This window comes from Osmerus eperlanus, chromosome 7, assembly GCF_963692335.1.
Source record: "Osmerus eperlanus chromosome 7, fOsmEpe2.1, whole genome shotgun sequence".
NCBI classification, from domain to species: Eukaryota; Metazoa; Chordata; class Actinopteri; order Osmeriformes; family Osmeridae; genus Osmerus; species Osmerus eperlanus.
Window position 1 is genome coordinate 12,971,418 of NC_085024.1, and position 16,513 is coordinate 12,987,930.

A 16,513-nucleotide genomic window follows, 5' to 3' on the forward strand; every position below is an offset into this window, starting at 1 on the left:
ATATTTAAATTGTTTTATTCTTAGATTGTTTAGTTCTTAGGAATAGTTAAACTTCTGTACCTTTACTTAATTTAAGATTTGTATATGTTTAGTGTTTGCACCTCCCTTCCACAGTAAATTCCGTGTTTGTATAACATACATGGCGAATAAACCGAATTCTGATGCTTCACAAATCAGAGAAAGCATCTAAGAAACCAAGCTTTGAACATGTACACCAACCATAAATGCAGATATATGTGTATGCGAGATGCTCACATAATCATGCTCAACACATTCAACATTGAATATTAACTTTTAAACACTTTTTTTGTCTAATAAAAATGATTACAACAAAACAATGGAAAACAGTTCAATTAAGTCATTTCTTTATTGCAGTGATTTTACATTTTGCAGACATGCATTTATAAAACCATTTTAAACCAGAACTTTGAGGGAAGGAGTAAGGCTAGTGTGATTGGTTATTAGTCTAATCCTCATGACATTCAGACTGAACATCCAAACAGACTGAGGGGGGAGAGGGAGGTCTTGTGACTGCTTGCAGAAGAATATCAGGGTTGGAATGTCTGAGTCACAAAGCAAAGAAAAACTATCCAAGTGCATTTAACTGGAAATAAATATTATGTCTCATAGGGTAAAATAAACCACAATGAACAAGAGCATGATGACCCTCACCACAGATGTCAAATCAATTTAGCTACTCATACCTCAAAAGGTGAATCTTAGGATAAGGTGCAGAGTATTCTGATCTCAGATCTGAGGCTAGGTATCATCTTTTACCAAACAAGCTAGATGTAGGACACCTAAATGACAGCGTCATGACCATCTTCTTAACCATCATGGTGGTTACTCCACTTGCCGGATGCCTTTAGCCTCCTCAACTTTCCTCAGGCTCTCGTCCCATTGGGTGAACTGCTTGGACAACAGGAACATCTGCAAATGGAGTCAAAGTTCATAAAGGTCAGCGTGGGACATTTTTGGCACTAGCATGTACACTCTAGAAGTTAACTAGAGCAGTGACTAGAAGGCCATTCCAGTCAGTAAAAAAACAAAACATACTCATCTCTTTGTTGTACATGTCTTGACAGTTTAGTCAATATGTGACTTATGTATTGACAGTTGACATTTATAACATTTTACTTTTTTTATAATCAGGCTTTAAATTAAAAAAAAGAAGCATACCATTTTATTGTACTCCTCAAACAGTTTCTTGACCTCCAAGGACTGGGCTTCAGTTTGATCCTTTGTAAAAGAGAAAGTCAAGAAGGTATTGCATAGACTCTTAGTTTAGAATATGGTCATTCTTAGTTTCAATGTGTATGCAAATTCATCCAAGAACAGAAAAACCAGAAATGTAAGCAGACATATGATGTGCTTTGAAAACGGTTTTTAATGTGTGTGTGTGTGTTTCATACCTGCTCTTTGATGTGAATCTGAGACAGACGCTGCAACTTGGTGGCATGCTCTGGTACATCTGTGGACAAGCCAGCCCCCCCAAAAAAAGATTCTGCTCAATGGACATATAAATAATCCACAACAATAGAGAATATTGTTTTGAACACCTGTGTATGAAACTAGCTGAAGAAGAATAAAAAGCAATACAATAATATATATAATATATATAATAGCAATAATGTTATATGGTAAATGGTTACACGCAAGTATGTGCTACTGACCTCTGATGTAGTTGCTGTCCAGTAGAGGCTGGAGATTGCTGACCTGCTCCAGAAGGGCAGCCTGGGAAACCAGGAAGTCTTCCTCTGTGGGCACAAACAAAGACATTTGTGAGAAAGATGTCTACAGATGTGACTACTACACATACGGTATCTTCACTGGACAACACATGCACAACAAACGTTAGCCAGTTAGAGAGCCAAATCACATTACTATATATGTATATTTACAAATAGACACACATTTTAGTCTACTTGCTTCTTACCAGCCAGTATAAATTCGAGTTTCATCGCATCAGGAACTGTGATATGGTCAGTAAACTGGGGGTCAAGATATTTCAGCAGGTCCTCAACTGCATAGAGAAGAGTAACGGGGTTTCGACATAATATAATACAGCAACACTACTAGTACTTTAAATTAACAATTGTCCAGTTAGTTGTGCAGTTCACTAACACCAACAAACTAAAAGAGCGCAGATGACTTACTTTTCTTGTGCAGGATTTTAACCCGTTCTCTCTTGTTAGCAGTGTTACCTAAGGCAGCTTGAATTCTGGTGAGGGATTCAGCGCACTAGGGAATGAATCAAGACATTTACAACCTTGGCGTACCAATAAGAATATATAATTTGAATCACATTTCAGCTACATTAAACCACTGGTGCTTCTTTTTACAGTATTATGTCGCAACACAATAAAAGGACATCTACGATTTGAAAGCAATACTAATGTGATGCTATCTGCTAACAGCTAACGATGTAAAAGGGCGTTCACACAAATTCAATCGAGTATTTGGACCAACCTTGACGGGTTTCCCTCCCCTAGTTCTTCTTTCACCGTATATGCGATTTTCCATCGCTTGTAGACGCATCTCCAGGTTATCAATTTCAATTGTTTTGTCCATTTTGTATACAGTTACCTTGTTAGCTTCTAGTACTATCTCCAAAACAAGACTGAACGAAGATTTGGAATGACGTAGAAAACTAGCGTCGCATTAATGTCTACGTTACGCCGTTATGTCGAAATGACTTTAAAATGTAAGTTTAGATTCATCAAGTACAGAAAGTACAACGTTTAAGTAGAAAAAAATAAACTTTTTATATTATTATTTTTATAATAACGCATTGGCCAACGTAACGGCCAGTGATCATTGCAGTACACAATAACATGCACTGGATGTCACCACTGCTGGAGACACATGACAGCGAAAGAAGGAAATAGTCTTGTATGTTTTCCTTGACAGGCGAATGTGACAGTCCCAACCAAAACGGCCTGGATCTAACAGCAGTCGCATCAGAACAGTAAGATTTAACCCATATTTGTCCCATTTTCTAGATATAAATAGTAACCCGTAGCATGACAAACGTTTGAATTAAGAAGTTGCGAGGGTTCTCTGGCAGTAAGCCCATATTAATCCTCCTGAGAAATGTATTGAGCTAGCTAGATAGCTGTTTAGTTATTTATGCTAACTATGCTACACAGCTACTAACTCACTGAGCTAAGCTATCAGACATCACGCAGTTGTGAGTGGGCTACAGTGTGTTGCCAATATTGCATTTTCGCATGCTGTTTGTTTAAGATCAAACACCCAATTAATCAGTAGTATGAGGGAATAACACATCAGTGTCGTGGATGTTTATTGTCTGTATTTGACTTGTTAGCTATTTAAACTTGTCATTAAAGACGTGCAGCGATGTCACTTTGCAGTTTTGTTTTGACAGAAAATGCAATCAATTTATCTTTGCCGTAAGACAGGTTATACAAAAGACATTCTTTATGTGCCTCTGGGAGCAACGTCAGAATGGCAGATGACAAGGATGTGCTGCGAGATGTTTGGTTTGGTCGGATTCCTACCTGCTTCACCTTGCATCAGGATGAGGTCACCGAGAGAGAGCCTGAACCGTTCTATGTAAGTACTCCTGCGTTGTGGTAAAACGTTAGTGCACACATACGTCGCAATGTTTGTATGAGCACACAGAAAAACTTAATACCAAACACATTCTAATACCATATACCTGATGTTAGTTTCCTCCAGGATCACAATGTCTCTTATTGAGAGACTTTGTTGTAACTGTCTTAAAATTATTGTACTCACCGTGAAATATATTATTGTTGCTTGCTTTTTTCCCACAGGTACACTCTTGCACTTTTGAGGTTCTTGCTGTTTAATTGTAACTTGTCTAACTACATGCTCTTATTGTTCTTCCCTTTGGGACTTATTTGGTTTTCACAATGTATGCATCATGTTTGGCTACCCGCAATGTTTGGGGCTATCTCGTTGTTATGATCAGTGACCTATGCACTTTTGTAAAACTCTCTCTTGGAAGTTGCTTTGGATAAAAGCGTCTGCTAAATGCATAAATGTCAATGTAAATATACAGTAATCTTGTTTTATTTATCTTTTTATTTTTTGTCCCTGCTGTCTTCAGCTCCTGTTGCCCAGAGTGAGCTACCTCACGTTGGTCACTGACAAGGTGAAGAAGCACTTCCTGAAAGTGTTGAAGGCGGAGGATGTGGAGGAGATGTGGTTTGAATATGAAGGAACACCACTCAAATGGTGGGTGGGGGAAGATGTGTTCATGTGTGCGCCTTATTATTGTATGCACTTCCATATGTTCATCTCTCTTTACTTTTGTGTTCCTTTTAAATTATCTACACATTCTGTATGTCTGGCATCAACTTAACTATCAAACATGTCACAGAATTAGTGAGGGTGTGTAGAGGGGTCAGTATGCCATAGAAGCATGTGCTATAGGAATGTAACCCCAGTGAAGAGAGTTGAGAGAAACTACAATTCAGTCCCTGACTCATCAACTCTTTATAATAAAAACAAGCCACAGTGTTATGTAGTTACCAATTTCAGCCACAGCATGGCAGCATAACCTAGAACAGCAAAATGAGTAGCTGGGGGGAGTTGTGACATGTCAAATTGCCAACTGAAACGCTAGCTTACACAATGTTGCCATGTTTGACCTTAACCCAGGCACTATCCCATTGGTGTTCTGTTTGACCTCCATGCATCGAACACAGCACTACCCTGGAGCATCACTCTGCATTTTAAGGTATGGCAGACAATGAATGTTACAGGTTGAGAACTGGAGCATGACAGGAGTAGAGTACAATAAATGTCCAATTATAGTGCAAAGACTGTTGTCAGCGATCAAAAATGATTATTTTGTGTGTCCTGTGGTAGAACTTTCCAGAACGTGACCTTCTCCACTGCCTATCCAACTCTGTGATCGAGGCCCACTTCATGTCCAGCATCAAGGAGGCTGACGCACTCAAACACAAGAGCCAGGTCATTAACGACATGCAGAAGAAGGACCACAAACAGCTGTGGATGGGCCTGCAGAATGGTGAGCAGATTATCACACAATTGATTTAATCACGCAATGATTGGCTCAGTGTACAAAACATAGGAAAGCAATTAAAAGGAAATTATGGAAATGGAAAAGGGAGTAGAGCATACACACACTCATGTCGTCAGCTTGGCCTATATGTAGAAAAACCTCCAGAGTCTGTATGGGTTTTCAGATTGGTGAAACATTCATAGTGTGTTGGACCTGGTGTTAGTTGGAACACAAACGCGACACATGATGAAATACACACTTCCAACTGCTAAGATAAGTGACAGCCATCAACAGGAGGACGACAGGATATATGTATACTTTTACCAGTAAGGAAGGGAGTCTGTCACGACAATGGTGGCACGTTCAAGTGCTTCAAGTTGCATGTTTACGCTCCCACAACTCTATTTCCTAACAGCCACAGAAACCCAGCCCACCTCAGCATTCTCTTCTCAGCCCACCCATGTGATCAGCAGAGAGGGGATTTGCTCTTGAAACTGAGAGTAGTTTTAGCTTTGAGCTCAGTGGGCCGTACCATAGATGTGAAAGTGGGGTGGGTGGTATGAAATTAAGGTAGGTTTGTGTCGGGGGGCGGGGGCGTTCAGACAAAATATTTTCTTCTCTATGATGGCTTCAGCTAAATCAACCTGGTTTACAAGAAAAATGATCAGGTGTCTGTGAGAATCCACACAGTTGGGATGCATAACTAAAAAAAACCCTATTCTTAACAATATGATCTTTGGTTTCATCTCCTCTTCCACCAATGAAATATAGTCATCTTTAAGCATACAGTGATCCCCCTTCAGTGATCCAGAGTTTAATGAAGCACTATGATCTGTACCGTATGATCTTATGTGCGATCTGTGATAAAAACATACGTGTGTATGATGTGGGTTAGAAACTCACTGGGTATAGAAAACATCGGTAAATGGTCACAGTTGAAAAGGTTCAACTCAGACCTGTTTCTCTCAGCTGCTTGTGACAGTTTGACTTTTTCACTTTCCCCAAAACCAAAAGAACATTTACTTTGGTTTCCATACCCAAAGTAGACTAGAAACAATGAGAGACAGGTTAAAAAAAAAAAGATGTTGATATGTGAAAGTGAGAGAAGTGGAGTTTGAAACAAACATTTGCCTCCCAGCTTCCAGACATTGTGTTTATTTCCCCAGTGAACGCCTTTTAGTGCTCTGACTTTTACATGTAGTCAATTCACAGCTTTGAAAAGACACAAAGGACTTCATTGTCCAGAATTAAATAGTACAATGTGTTTTGGACTTCAAAGCATTTGCTGGATTTTCTCCACATTGGACCTGTGCCTCACATGACTTCATGTGACCATGTGGTTGTGTTCCTCAGATAAGTTTGACCAGTTCTGGGCCTCACATGACTTCATATTACCATGTGGTTGTGTTCCTCAGATAAGTTTGACCAGTTCTGGGCATCACATTACTTCATGTGACCATGTGGTTGTGTTCCTCAGATAGGTTTGACCAGTTCTGGGCATCACATTACTTCATATTACCATGGTTGTGTTCCTCAGATAAGTTTGACCAGTTCTGGGCCATGAACCGTAAGCTGATGGAGTATCCCACAGACGAAGGCGGATTCCGTTACATCCCGTTCAGAATATACCTGGTAATGTCCAGTTGGTTCTATGACCTCACAATATGAACACACTGGGTTACCACTGCTGTATGACATCACAACATGAACACACTGGGATATCACTGCTGTATGACATCACAACATGAACACACTGGGGTATCACTGCTGTATGACGTCACAACTTTAATACGCTGGTATCACTGCTGTATAACATCACAATTTAAACAAACTGTGGTATCACTGCCGTATGACAACACGACTTAACACAATGTGGTATCACTGTCGTATGACAACACAACTTAACACACTGGGGTATCACAGCTCTATGACATCACACCACTAGTATGTGGTCATTGCTGGGAAAGTAAACACAGTCCCACTTCAGAGTTGAAAATTTTGAGTTTAGCGCATTGTCATGTCACACAAAATATTCTGTTATGGCAAATCGTTTTTGTGAGAAATTATCAGGCATTACTTACACAGTACTGTTTGACAAAAGTTATGACTGTGGCAGGAGGAGTGTCTTTTTTGAGAACTAATTTTTTTTCCGAATTAAGAAACATTTAAACTGTTGAACATTTGATTAGCAAAACACACACACACACAATTAATACACATGTTTGCTCTGAATGTGTTTGTGTATTGTAAATGTGTCACATGCATAGTGAACATGTGTATTTAACTCAAAAGTTCACTATGTCAGGACTAAATAGTGATATGTACACTAGGTGGCACTACACACCATGAGTAGTACTGGTGTGGTCAAATGGCAACATTATCTGCTCTGTTCAAAAATCATTACTTTGTTTTATGGCGCTATAGCTTACAACAACCCTAACCCTTTCTTGGAAAGTAGCCCACTCATGAACACGGTCAAAACAACCATGAAGATAACTGCTTTTAATTATAAACTTTTAACATAAAAAACATGCAAACATATATATATTTTTTTTGCTAAAGTTAAGTGCTGTTATTTGTATTGCTAGTTAAGCTTTGAGATAGTCTATATGATAATCACTTATGCAGCTATATAAATCGTTCAATGATGACTTGATCATGATAGCCTATTATCGTCAACCTTTCATTGTTTAAAGTGGTTTGTGATGAGCCTTGAATGTATTTGGCACGGCTGTCCTCTCCTGCACCATGCAACGGACGCACTCGGGTGACATTTCCTGAAAAGGATTCAAAGTGTAAATTACTGTCTAGCCTTATTTGGTCGGGACTGCAGTTGATCTGGACTCGTCGATTTACTGAGACAAGCATCTGCAGAACAGCACGCGTGCCTTAAGCGCCATTGATGGTCGTCTGTTCTATACCGAGTAGGCCTTTAAGACATTTCATTGAATGAACCGCAGTCAATTGTAGTGTAGCCTACCTGGTTAAATGTGTTGTCTACGGCAACTTTTGCCTGGGTGCTAACACCCCTCCCTCTACAGAAACGAATAAACGAATTAGGACCTGTTGGGGCTGGTTAGAAATGTCCCTAAATGAGTTGTCAAAAATGCAGTAGCCTAGTATGTCTTCACCAGGGGGAAAACTTCCCACAGCAAGCTAAATGATAATCAACCAAAATAAGTAAAATATTAAAGACAAATAAAAAGATTTGTCCAAAAACGTAGTTTACCCTTGAATTAAAAACAGCCTACAATAACACAGACACAAGTGTAAATTAAAGTCAGTGGTTCCAAAACCGCAGACGCTCCATGCGCAACAGGAATCCTTGTGTCTAGACAGAAATTTGGGCCGCTGTAAGAATGGAGGAAGGACCAAGCTGTCCGGGTCCGGATACCGAAGTCGCCAGTGATGACTGTATTTCAGTCTAGATGCCCCCCTCCGAAGACAGATGGCTGTCTTTAGTGTAAATAACATGTGCTGCTTTTGATGCAGACGGGATTAATGACAACATTGACTCTAAATAACAGAGCTCATACTTCCGCTTAGGCTGCGCTGCTATCGGGGTGTGTAGCCCTTACTAAACACAGAAAGAGAGAGAAAGAGAGAGAAGAAAAAAAGAGAGAGAGGGAGATTGTGCGCGCCTGTGATTTAAGTGATCCGTTGAGCGCCCTGTTAACTGCGCGGATCAATCTAGTAAGGCCGCTGGTTTTCCAGTTCCAAAAATGACAGGACTGCATGATTTAAAGTGCCCGAGGTAGAGGTACCTGGAAAGTGAAAACGATGTTGCCTGTTGCTAGGTTACATTAAAACATGACAGGCCTGCTCAGTGTGCGAATTATACAATGACAATCGGGGGGGTCAACTCAGTCCCGCCCGTCCCCCCGGGACGAAGTTCACCCCTGCCGCCGCCCCAACCAAGTAAACGGCACGACAATGGCACACACGAACGCACTACTAAAACTACAAACACTATTGTTTGTAGTCATTTCTATCGTTAACATTCTTGTGAATATTCTACAGCTAATTTCCATTACAAATACATTCGTGACAGATTTTTGGGGTATTAGATAGCAAACTTGCCTTTCTTGCACTTTCTCACGACGCAGAACGCACTGCTACACTGAGGTGATTCAACAAGCTTCTGTATTGCACACTGCCTGGTCACTCGCGCGCGGTGTTTCTTGAGTTTTATTGGGCATTGGTCACTCTGAGTGAATTTTGACTATAGCAGTCAGTGTAATAGTGTGTGATATTCCCTGCCATAAAGTCAACATTTCTGTGTATCGCCAACATGTTATTGAATGTATATAGTAACTATATTGTGATATTAACGATTACAGGTAAGAACGATATGTTAATGTATCGACCCCCCCCCCCCGACCTGTGTTTTTTACCTCTTTTGGGGGGGTCCGAGCCTTAATCGAGGGGGTCAGACCCTCCGAAACCCCCCCGTAATTCGCACACTGGGCCTGCTTCTGGCTGAAGCTTAATGCAGTTCTTCTGGTCTTAAAGTATCTCATCTCATTTTAGCATTCTAGGAATATAAATGCCATTTGAAGATGACACGGTTACCAGCGGTGCTAAAACATATTTTCTCATTGAGCAAGGCACTTCACCCTACTTGCCTCGGGGGAATGTCCCTGTACTTACTGTAAGTCGCTCTGGATAAGAGCGTCTGCTAAATGACTAAATGTAAATGTAAATGAGTCACATGTGCCATGAATGATAGAAGTGGGCCCTCTGTGAGATGTGATAGGTCTAAAACTTGGGCTATAGGGGGCATCGAATTATGTGAACCAAATCGACGTGCATTTCAAGGCCTCAAACATTTACTTTGAATTTGCCAAATTTGCACAGTGGAAAAAAAAGATCCCTCACATTAGGTCTTAGGCTACTTGGAAATTCGTTGGCCGATTGATTGACGTGCGCCTCAGCTATACAGTTTTACTTAGGCGGATTGAATCCACACGGGCAATTAAGTCTGAGCCGCACTACGTGCTGGGGGAGAGCGAGTCTCTTTTCACCTGACCCCTCAACGTCGTAATGCTAATGACGGCCACCACTCGGTGTTACCATGTGGTGCTCTGCCAACTTGGGTGTCAGGCAAACTGAAAAGAAAGTGTCGCCGTCCAAGAGTATCGCGCTTCTCTCCTTGGATCAGTGGCCCCCTCTTTGTATGGTACCTGTATCAATTATTAACGGCGGTTTTAAATATGCAACGAAGTAGCTGTCACTTATCGCACTCTCTCCGCTCCGGCTTTCTAGATAATCCCGCACGAAACCCGCGCTTCCTGGGAGTGAGTCACTCTTTCTGGTAATCTGAGAACGATCTTCGCGCCTTTTGAGCCACCTTCCCTACCTGGCGCACGACGGTTTTAGTTACAGCTCCGTTACTCGAGCTATCTCGTCGCCGGTTTCCTTTTCACAGGACCATGATTAGTTCCTATTATATGTCAGACTCGCCATTTGTCACCTCCAAGGCTAGGGGTTTTGTATCTCGCTGTACTGATCTATTTATGATGACTTGTGTCAACGGTGACGGTGAAGCCTGGAGCTGTCCAGCATGCTGCTCTGGTGTGCTCAAGCTCAAGTTTTAAAAGCTCCATCCATTGAAACCCCACATTTATTAGGCATAATAAAATGAATCTGACATTGGCCCAATAAAGAAGAGAGGGAAAGGAGTCGGCCCTTCTACTCTGCCAACAGATACATTATAGGCTTACAGGCATCAAACATGGAGGTTAACGTTTTTCCTCTCACATATTTTGGGCCAATTATGAAAATCCTCCATATTGCAATCCAGACACTATTCATCACTGTTCAGCCCCTTTGGTTGCATGCTGCTTTACTTGTGTTGACTCTCGAGTATTATCCTCACACAAAACCTCTCACTTTTCCCTCATACTAACCTGAAAATAGGATCCGGACATTTTGGGATCGTTCTAACATGTTTGTGTGTTCTGCTTCTGTGTAGACAATGAGTGACAGACCATTCATTCAGAAGCTGTTTCGCCCTGTTTCACCTGATGGCCACACACACACGCTGGGGGATCTGCTGAAGGGGGTGTATCCCACAGCCATATCTCAAGATGGTACGTACACACACACACACACATATACACAGTCACACGTTCACACACTGCGACTGTCATGACACTGCCATTACCGCATTCACCATCCAATACCATACTTTTTAACCTCATTTGCCACGAATAACTAAGGTAGGGTACACACACCGAGTTTTGATTGAACATGCGAGAAGGCAGCCGTGTTTTCCTGCATCCTCAAAGGGGTCCTCTGTTCCCTTCAGGATGTCTGCAAAGAAAAGACACCTTTCAGGTTATTGTATTTACACAGGTCGAGGAGGAATGTGGAAGATTGCCTTTCGGAGATAAAAGTGGAGAAGGGTGGAGAGAACGTAGACCGAGTGACTGAGGGGAGGATAGAATGGAAGAAAGAAGGGGGGAGGGAGCCAGCCTAAACAGGTAGCGTCTGGCGCGGGGGGTGGGGGTGTGTAGAGGAAGCAGATAAGATGACAATGGACCTGAGGAACAGACCGCCCGCAGGATCCCCACCTGCATGGCTGAACTCTTAATCTCTCTCTTTTCTCCTCCCTCGGGCGTCCCTCGCACTCTCTCTCTGTTCTCACCCCTGCTGTTAACCTCCACGTTTTCTGTTTGTCCCCGCACCGTACTGTGTTTTGGGGAGCAGGGCCGCACGATGAAGGCGAAAGTGCCGCTTTGTCTCCGGTCGTTTGTTTGGTTTCCCTCTCTTCCTCGCGTGGTAGATGAGAGTCAGCGATAGGGCGGGGATTATGGCGGCGTGTTTTGGATTAGCGGCGGTCGAGGTCTATTGAAGCGCCATGATGGTAGCATTGTTTCCCGGCAGAGTTGTCGGGAGACCCGACACCCCCCCCCCCCCCCCCCAGCATCGTGGACCCATCGGACAAGAATGCTCCCCATACTCCTCCCTGTGATGCTTCACAAGATCAAAGACCAGCTCTCTTTAAACAGACTCCTCCAGTTTTGTCTAGCAGCATGTCAATGACCCCTGAGGAACCGTGTGAACCTCCAAACTCGAGCTCTAATCGAAGCAAGCAAGAGTTACTCGAACAGGGGATTCCCCTGCTCGACGAATGGACAACTCTTCAGATGAGTCGTGCAGTATCGGGTCTGAGTTGCGCTCGGGGCCCACGTTGGAAGCCGGGCGTCAACATGTTATTGTGATTAGCGGTCAGCTGTGACGTCTACCGTAGCCCTGGTGCGGTTTTTGTTTGGTCCCAGGTGTGTGTGTGTGCGTGTGTGTCGAACGTGGTACGGCTGTGTCTGTTCATGGAGAAACACGGCCAGGGGTGATGGAAACGGACCCTGGCATGACGCAGGCCTCGTAGGGGTGGATTCCTGCTCTCCAGAACGCTTGTTTTGGAAACACGAGTTTGTTTCTCAATCCGGGAGCCTTCCGCAAATTTCCCCCTCGCAGGGTCCTCTTTCGGTTGCGGATTGGATGAAGGAAACCAAGTTTCTTGGTGGTATTTAAAATGAATAGTAAAGGCAGAAATCCCCTGAGAGACAGCCCCCCCCCCCCCCCCCCCCCCGTTATAACCTATTCATGGTACGGCCCACGGTGTTGAAGAAAACCTAGGGCTGCTTCACCCACGCCATACACCCCTCTCTGCTCATCAAACAGGCCGGGGGTGGCCAGAGTTTCTGTGGTGGCTTTGAATGGAGGACCGTGGGTGTTGGGGTGTGTGAGGTGTTGCTTGATGTGGAATCGAGAAGGGTTAATGACAGATTTCCAGTAAGGGTATTTTTTTATGTTTGTGTTTTTAATATGTGTTGCCCAAAGACTGCTCGAAAACAAAATCACAAACGTTTACCCGTAGAAGTCTTGGAGCTAAACTGGTCTTCTTTACCTGCGGAATGTGTTGAAGGTTATTGGCGATACAGATTAGTGTCGAGCCTGTGGTATGTGTCTGTGTGCTGGTTAGCTAGTCCAATACAACAGTCTTGCTGTTGGCTGGTGTGATCCTGTTCAATAAGGGTTGGGTATGCCTAAGTGACAAGACATCATACTAATGGTGCAAGACTCAGCCACAGGGGGTGTGGGGGGTGTTTGTGTGTGTGTGTCCATGCAAACAATGATTGGGATTTTTGCCCATGTTTGTTGTTTGCAGATGTCTCATGGACATGATTTGGGACATGTGTATATATATATCATTTTGGGGTTTATTTTGGAATTGTGTTGGTGTGCATGGCAGTGATTAGAACTGTGTTTCAGATGGGAAAACACCTCTATAAGTCTGCCATTCATCTCTCTCTTTCCTCATCCCCTCCCTCCCTCTCTCTTTTTTTCCTTCTTTTCATTCTCTCTCGCTCTCTCTCTTTCTCTCTCTTTCCTGATCCACTCGCTCGCTCTCTGTCTCTCTTTTCACTCTCTGTCTCGTGGTTGAAATCCTTCCATTATGACATATTTTCATAACCCTTCAAACCAGCTCCACAGATGAATCACCTGGGCCTCCATCCCTCGTCTGACCAAACAGCAACATACGAGAGAGAGTGTGTGTGTGTCCCGGAACAACAACGTTCTCCTGTGTTAGAACTGTACGAGCGCACGCGCTGAAAGATAGTATTTGTATCCGCTGGATGAAAATGTCTTTGCTGTCATAATGAGAGCAAGGGGCTGTCCCACCCCACCTCTCTCTTTCTCCTCCCACCCACGCCCGCCTCCTCCCACGGCCCTGGGAGGGCGGAGTCTTCTAGGAACCCTCCGCCCAGCTGCCTGCTGGTCTGCATGGAAGGGAAGGGAGAGAGTGAAGAAGTGTGGTCACAATATGAATTGCATCGTGTCAGTAGATCGTTATAGCTGCACTGTGGATGCCTGTTTGTACTGGCACACATTGGAGCAGTTAGTTTACTTATAGCATAACAGCATGGCAGAAATAGGCTTAAATGGCGTGCAAAATAAATATACACACACATATGTATATATGCATGCAGTACATACAGGCACACATGTATATTAGTTTAAAAGACCAACATAATGAATATATATATTTATATATATATTATATTTACACACACACTGATGTAATATGTGTATATAACAATATATGTATGCATATGTACTCGTACATACAGTATTACAGGTGTTTATATTTTAAAGGAACGGTTGCTCATAAGGAGTGCTGAAGTCACAAACGTCTGCTTTGGAGATGCTAGACAGTTTGTAGCTACCGGGTGTGGCGCCCTCCCGTCTCTGGGACCGAGGATGTCAGTTAAACGGTAGTTCTGATATTACGTGTCGGCTGCAAGGCATAGGTCTTCGTTTGCGCAATTGGGATAAAACGGTCAGTGCCTGTCAGTGAGTGTCATTTCTCAAACCGACAGTAACCGCTCCCACTCAGAGCCCTTTGACCTCTGGGGTTGTGGCATTTTGCCACGTAATATCAGAGGGGTTCAGACACTGAGACACCAGTAACATGCTGACACATGGGACCTCATCATTGAAACAACTAAATGTTATTTTTATTTTGTTTCACATGTTTCACACGCACACACACACACAGAGAGAGAGTTACCACCCTCTCCCAACACACGAGATACAGACACTTCAGTTCTGCTCCTTAGTGGAAGAACTAATAAAGTAGTTCACCCTACTAAAGGGTATCGCTCAAACTCACACTACTCAGCAAACAGATGCAGACATCCTCGCTGAGAGTGTCATCAGTCATCGTCCGTTGACCCCTGTGTCTCTCTGACCCCTGGGGCCGCTGAGGGGTCAGACCTGATCACTGTGATTGATCGATCTGTCTGTCGCAAGCCCCACAGGCCTCGGTCAGGCCGGGGTGAGAAGGCCGACTTAAACACACGCCCCGGCAGTTACCTAACAGTAACACACACAGACGCGAATGAACTCTGTCGTTAAGCACGCCCACGTGAACCCACACACACACACACTGAGTCTATGAATATTAGACGGAAGTACAGAACTTTCTTGTGCAAACCTGTACAGATATGAGCTGTTATGTAGTGCTCCAACCTTTCTCTTTCTCCTCCTCTACGGCCTCTCTCTCTCTCTCTCTCTCTCTCTCTCTCTCTCTCTCTCTCTGTCTCTCTCTGTGTCTCTCTCTCTGTCTCTCTCTGCAGACGAGCCCAAGCGGTATCAGGTGGTGGTCCACGGCATCGAGCCCCTGCTGGAGACCCCGTTGCAGTGGCTGAGCGAACACCTCAGCCACCCGGACAACTTCCTCCACATCTGCGTCATCCCCGCACCCAGCGACTGAGAGCCCGCCAACTGGCCAGCCATCCCCCACCAGCCCCCCATCCCACGCCCACCCCACCCTGGGCCCCGGGAAGGGGAGGATCTACAAATGAACTCTTTTGGAGCGAGGGGGAGGGGGAGGGGGGGGGGCGGGGGGGAGGAAGCTGCAGAGGGCAGATCATGTAAGCGGGGGTCGCGCCAAAATGTGCGTGACCTCATCAACATGCGACATTGAAGTCTCGGCGCGGAGTCTCGACCTAACGAAAGGAGGTCCGGTCGGAGAGAATCTTTCTCCCCCTCTTTTCCTATCTCTTCTTCCTTTCTTAGTTTGGGGGACGAGGGAGGACTCACTTTCCTGAATGGAGAAGAATACCCTAACAGACAAGAGAGAGGGGGGGGGGGTGGACTCTGCTAGTCTCACTTCTCCTTTCCTCTGTTTTAGACAGATGAGGCCCGCAGGCTCTCTCGGCCACCTGGGTCATGTGCAGAAACGGCTGGACATGCATTGAACCCCCCCCCCCCACAGAGTTTACATGCTTGTGTTACGTGCGGCAGTAGTGCAAACCATGATTTCACTTCCCGAACCCCAGCAATGTTACCTTGCCTTTTTTATCTGTCTATCTCTGTCTCTTTATCTTTCTCTCTCTCTCTCGTCATTTACTGCCAATACTCTCTCATCTCTTTTCTAATGGCCTGTTAGCATTCCTCCCGCTGCTAACGAGGCCACTAAACTCACCATCTCCTCTCTGCCAAGCCTTGGGGTGGGATGTGTGTGTGTGTACGTGCATGTGGATGTTCAGTAATTAGAGACATCATTTATAGACCCCCTGAGGGGCATGAAGGGGGGCTTACGAAGGTGTGAAAAGTTCGAATGGAATCCTGTCTGTCTTTTTCTTCTCATACCGGGAGCCAGGCCTGTAATTTGGAGTGAGTGTGTGTCTGTGTGTGTGTGTGTGTAGGCATGCTGGTGTTAAAGACCTGTGAGGGAGGGCCGGTCGTGGTTACATCACGCATCGTCCCAGCCCTACACAGACTTCCTGGTGTCTGACACGCCCCCTCTCCCCCAGCGCCGAGGATGATAGGGTGGTGGCTTTATGATGTCGAGTCAGAGCTCGGTGATCATGTGGAGGTATTGCAGTAGGTGCAGTGTGTGTGTGTGTGTGTGTCAGTGTTTCTCGCATGCCAGACATGAGCTGTTGAACTCCAGAGTGGTTCACTCCCGTGCGCCGCCTTTCT

General features: G+C 44.2%; 2 protein-coding genes across 2 annotated transcripts; one reads left to right on the forward strand and one right to left on the reverse strand.

Annotated features, from left to right (window-relative positions):
• Positions 1-343: 343 nt before the first annotated feature.
• dctn3 (dynactin 3 (p22)) lies at positions 344-2,659 on the reverse strand. The gene is made up of 7 exons (XM_062464962.1): positions 2,470-2,659; positions 2,157-2,241; positions 1,937-2,023; positions 1,674-1,757; positions 1,413-1,471; positions 1,180-1,239; positions 344-930 (listed from the first exon to the last, which is right to left on the reverse strand). The coding sequence occupies exons 1-7, from the start codon at positions 2,569-2,571 to the stop codon at positions 844-846; spliced, it is 564 nt and encodes a 187-aa protein (XP_062320946.1). The 5' UTR covers positions 2,572-2,659; the 3' UTR covers positions 344-843.
• A 199-nt stretch (positions 2,660-2,858) lies between these two features.
• On the forward strand, positions 2,859-15,432 carry atg5 (ATG5 autophagy related 5 homolog (S. cerevisiae)). The gene is made up of 8 exons (XM_062464960.1): positions 2,859-2,968; positions 3,423-3,576; positions 4,097-4,224; positions 4,651-4,729; positions 4,861-5,023; positions 6,555-6,649; positions 10,992-11,109; positions 15,163-15,432. Exons 1-8 carry the CDS (start codon positions 2,895-2,897, stop codon positions 15,297-15,299), a joined length of 948 nt encoding a protein of 315 aa, XP_062320944.1. The 5' UTR covers positions 2,859-2,894; the 3' UTR covers positions 15,300-15,432.
• The last annotated feature ends 1,081 nt before the right edge of the window (positions 15,433-16,513 follow it).

What these genes read in the sequence shown, in the direction of transcription:
- atg5 (XM_062464960.1), top strand. Translation starts at nt 2,895, where the DNA reads ATGTTTTCCTTGACAGGCGAATGTGACAGTCCCAACCAAAACGGCCTG. An exon ending in GAAGGAACACCACTCAAATG is followed by an intron (nt 4,225 to 4,650) that starts GTGGGTGGGGGA and finishes ACCTTAACCCAG; the next exon opens with GCACTATCCCATTGGTGTTC. An exon ending in CACAGCCATATCTCAAGATG is followed by an intron (nt 11,110 to 15,162) that starts GTACGTACACAC and finishes CTCTCTCTGCAG; the next exon opens with ACGAGCCCAAGCGGTATCAG.
- dctn3 (XM_062464962.1), bottom strand. Translation starts at nt 2,571, where the DNA reads ATGGACAAAACAATTGAAATTGATAACCTGGAGATGCGTCTACAAGCG. An exon ending in GGGGAGGGAAACCCGTCAAG is followed by an intron (nt 2,242 to 2,469) that starts GTTGGTCCAAAT and finishes TTCATTCCCTAG; the next exon opens with TGCGCTGAATCCCTCACCAG. An exon ending in GGACAGCAACTACATCAGAG is followed by an intron (nt 1,472 to 1,673) that starts GTCAGTAGCACA and finishes GCTTGTCCACAG; the next exon opens with ATGTACCAGAGCATGCCACC.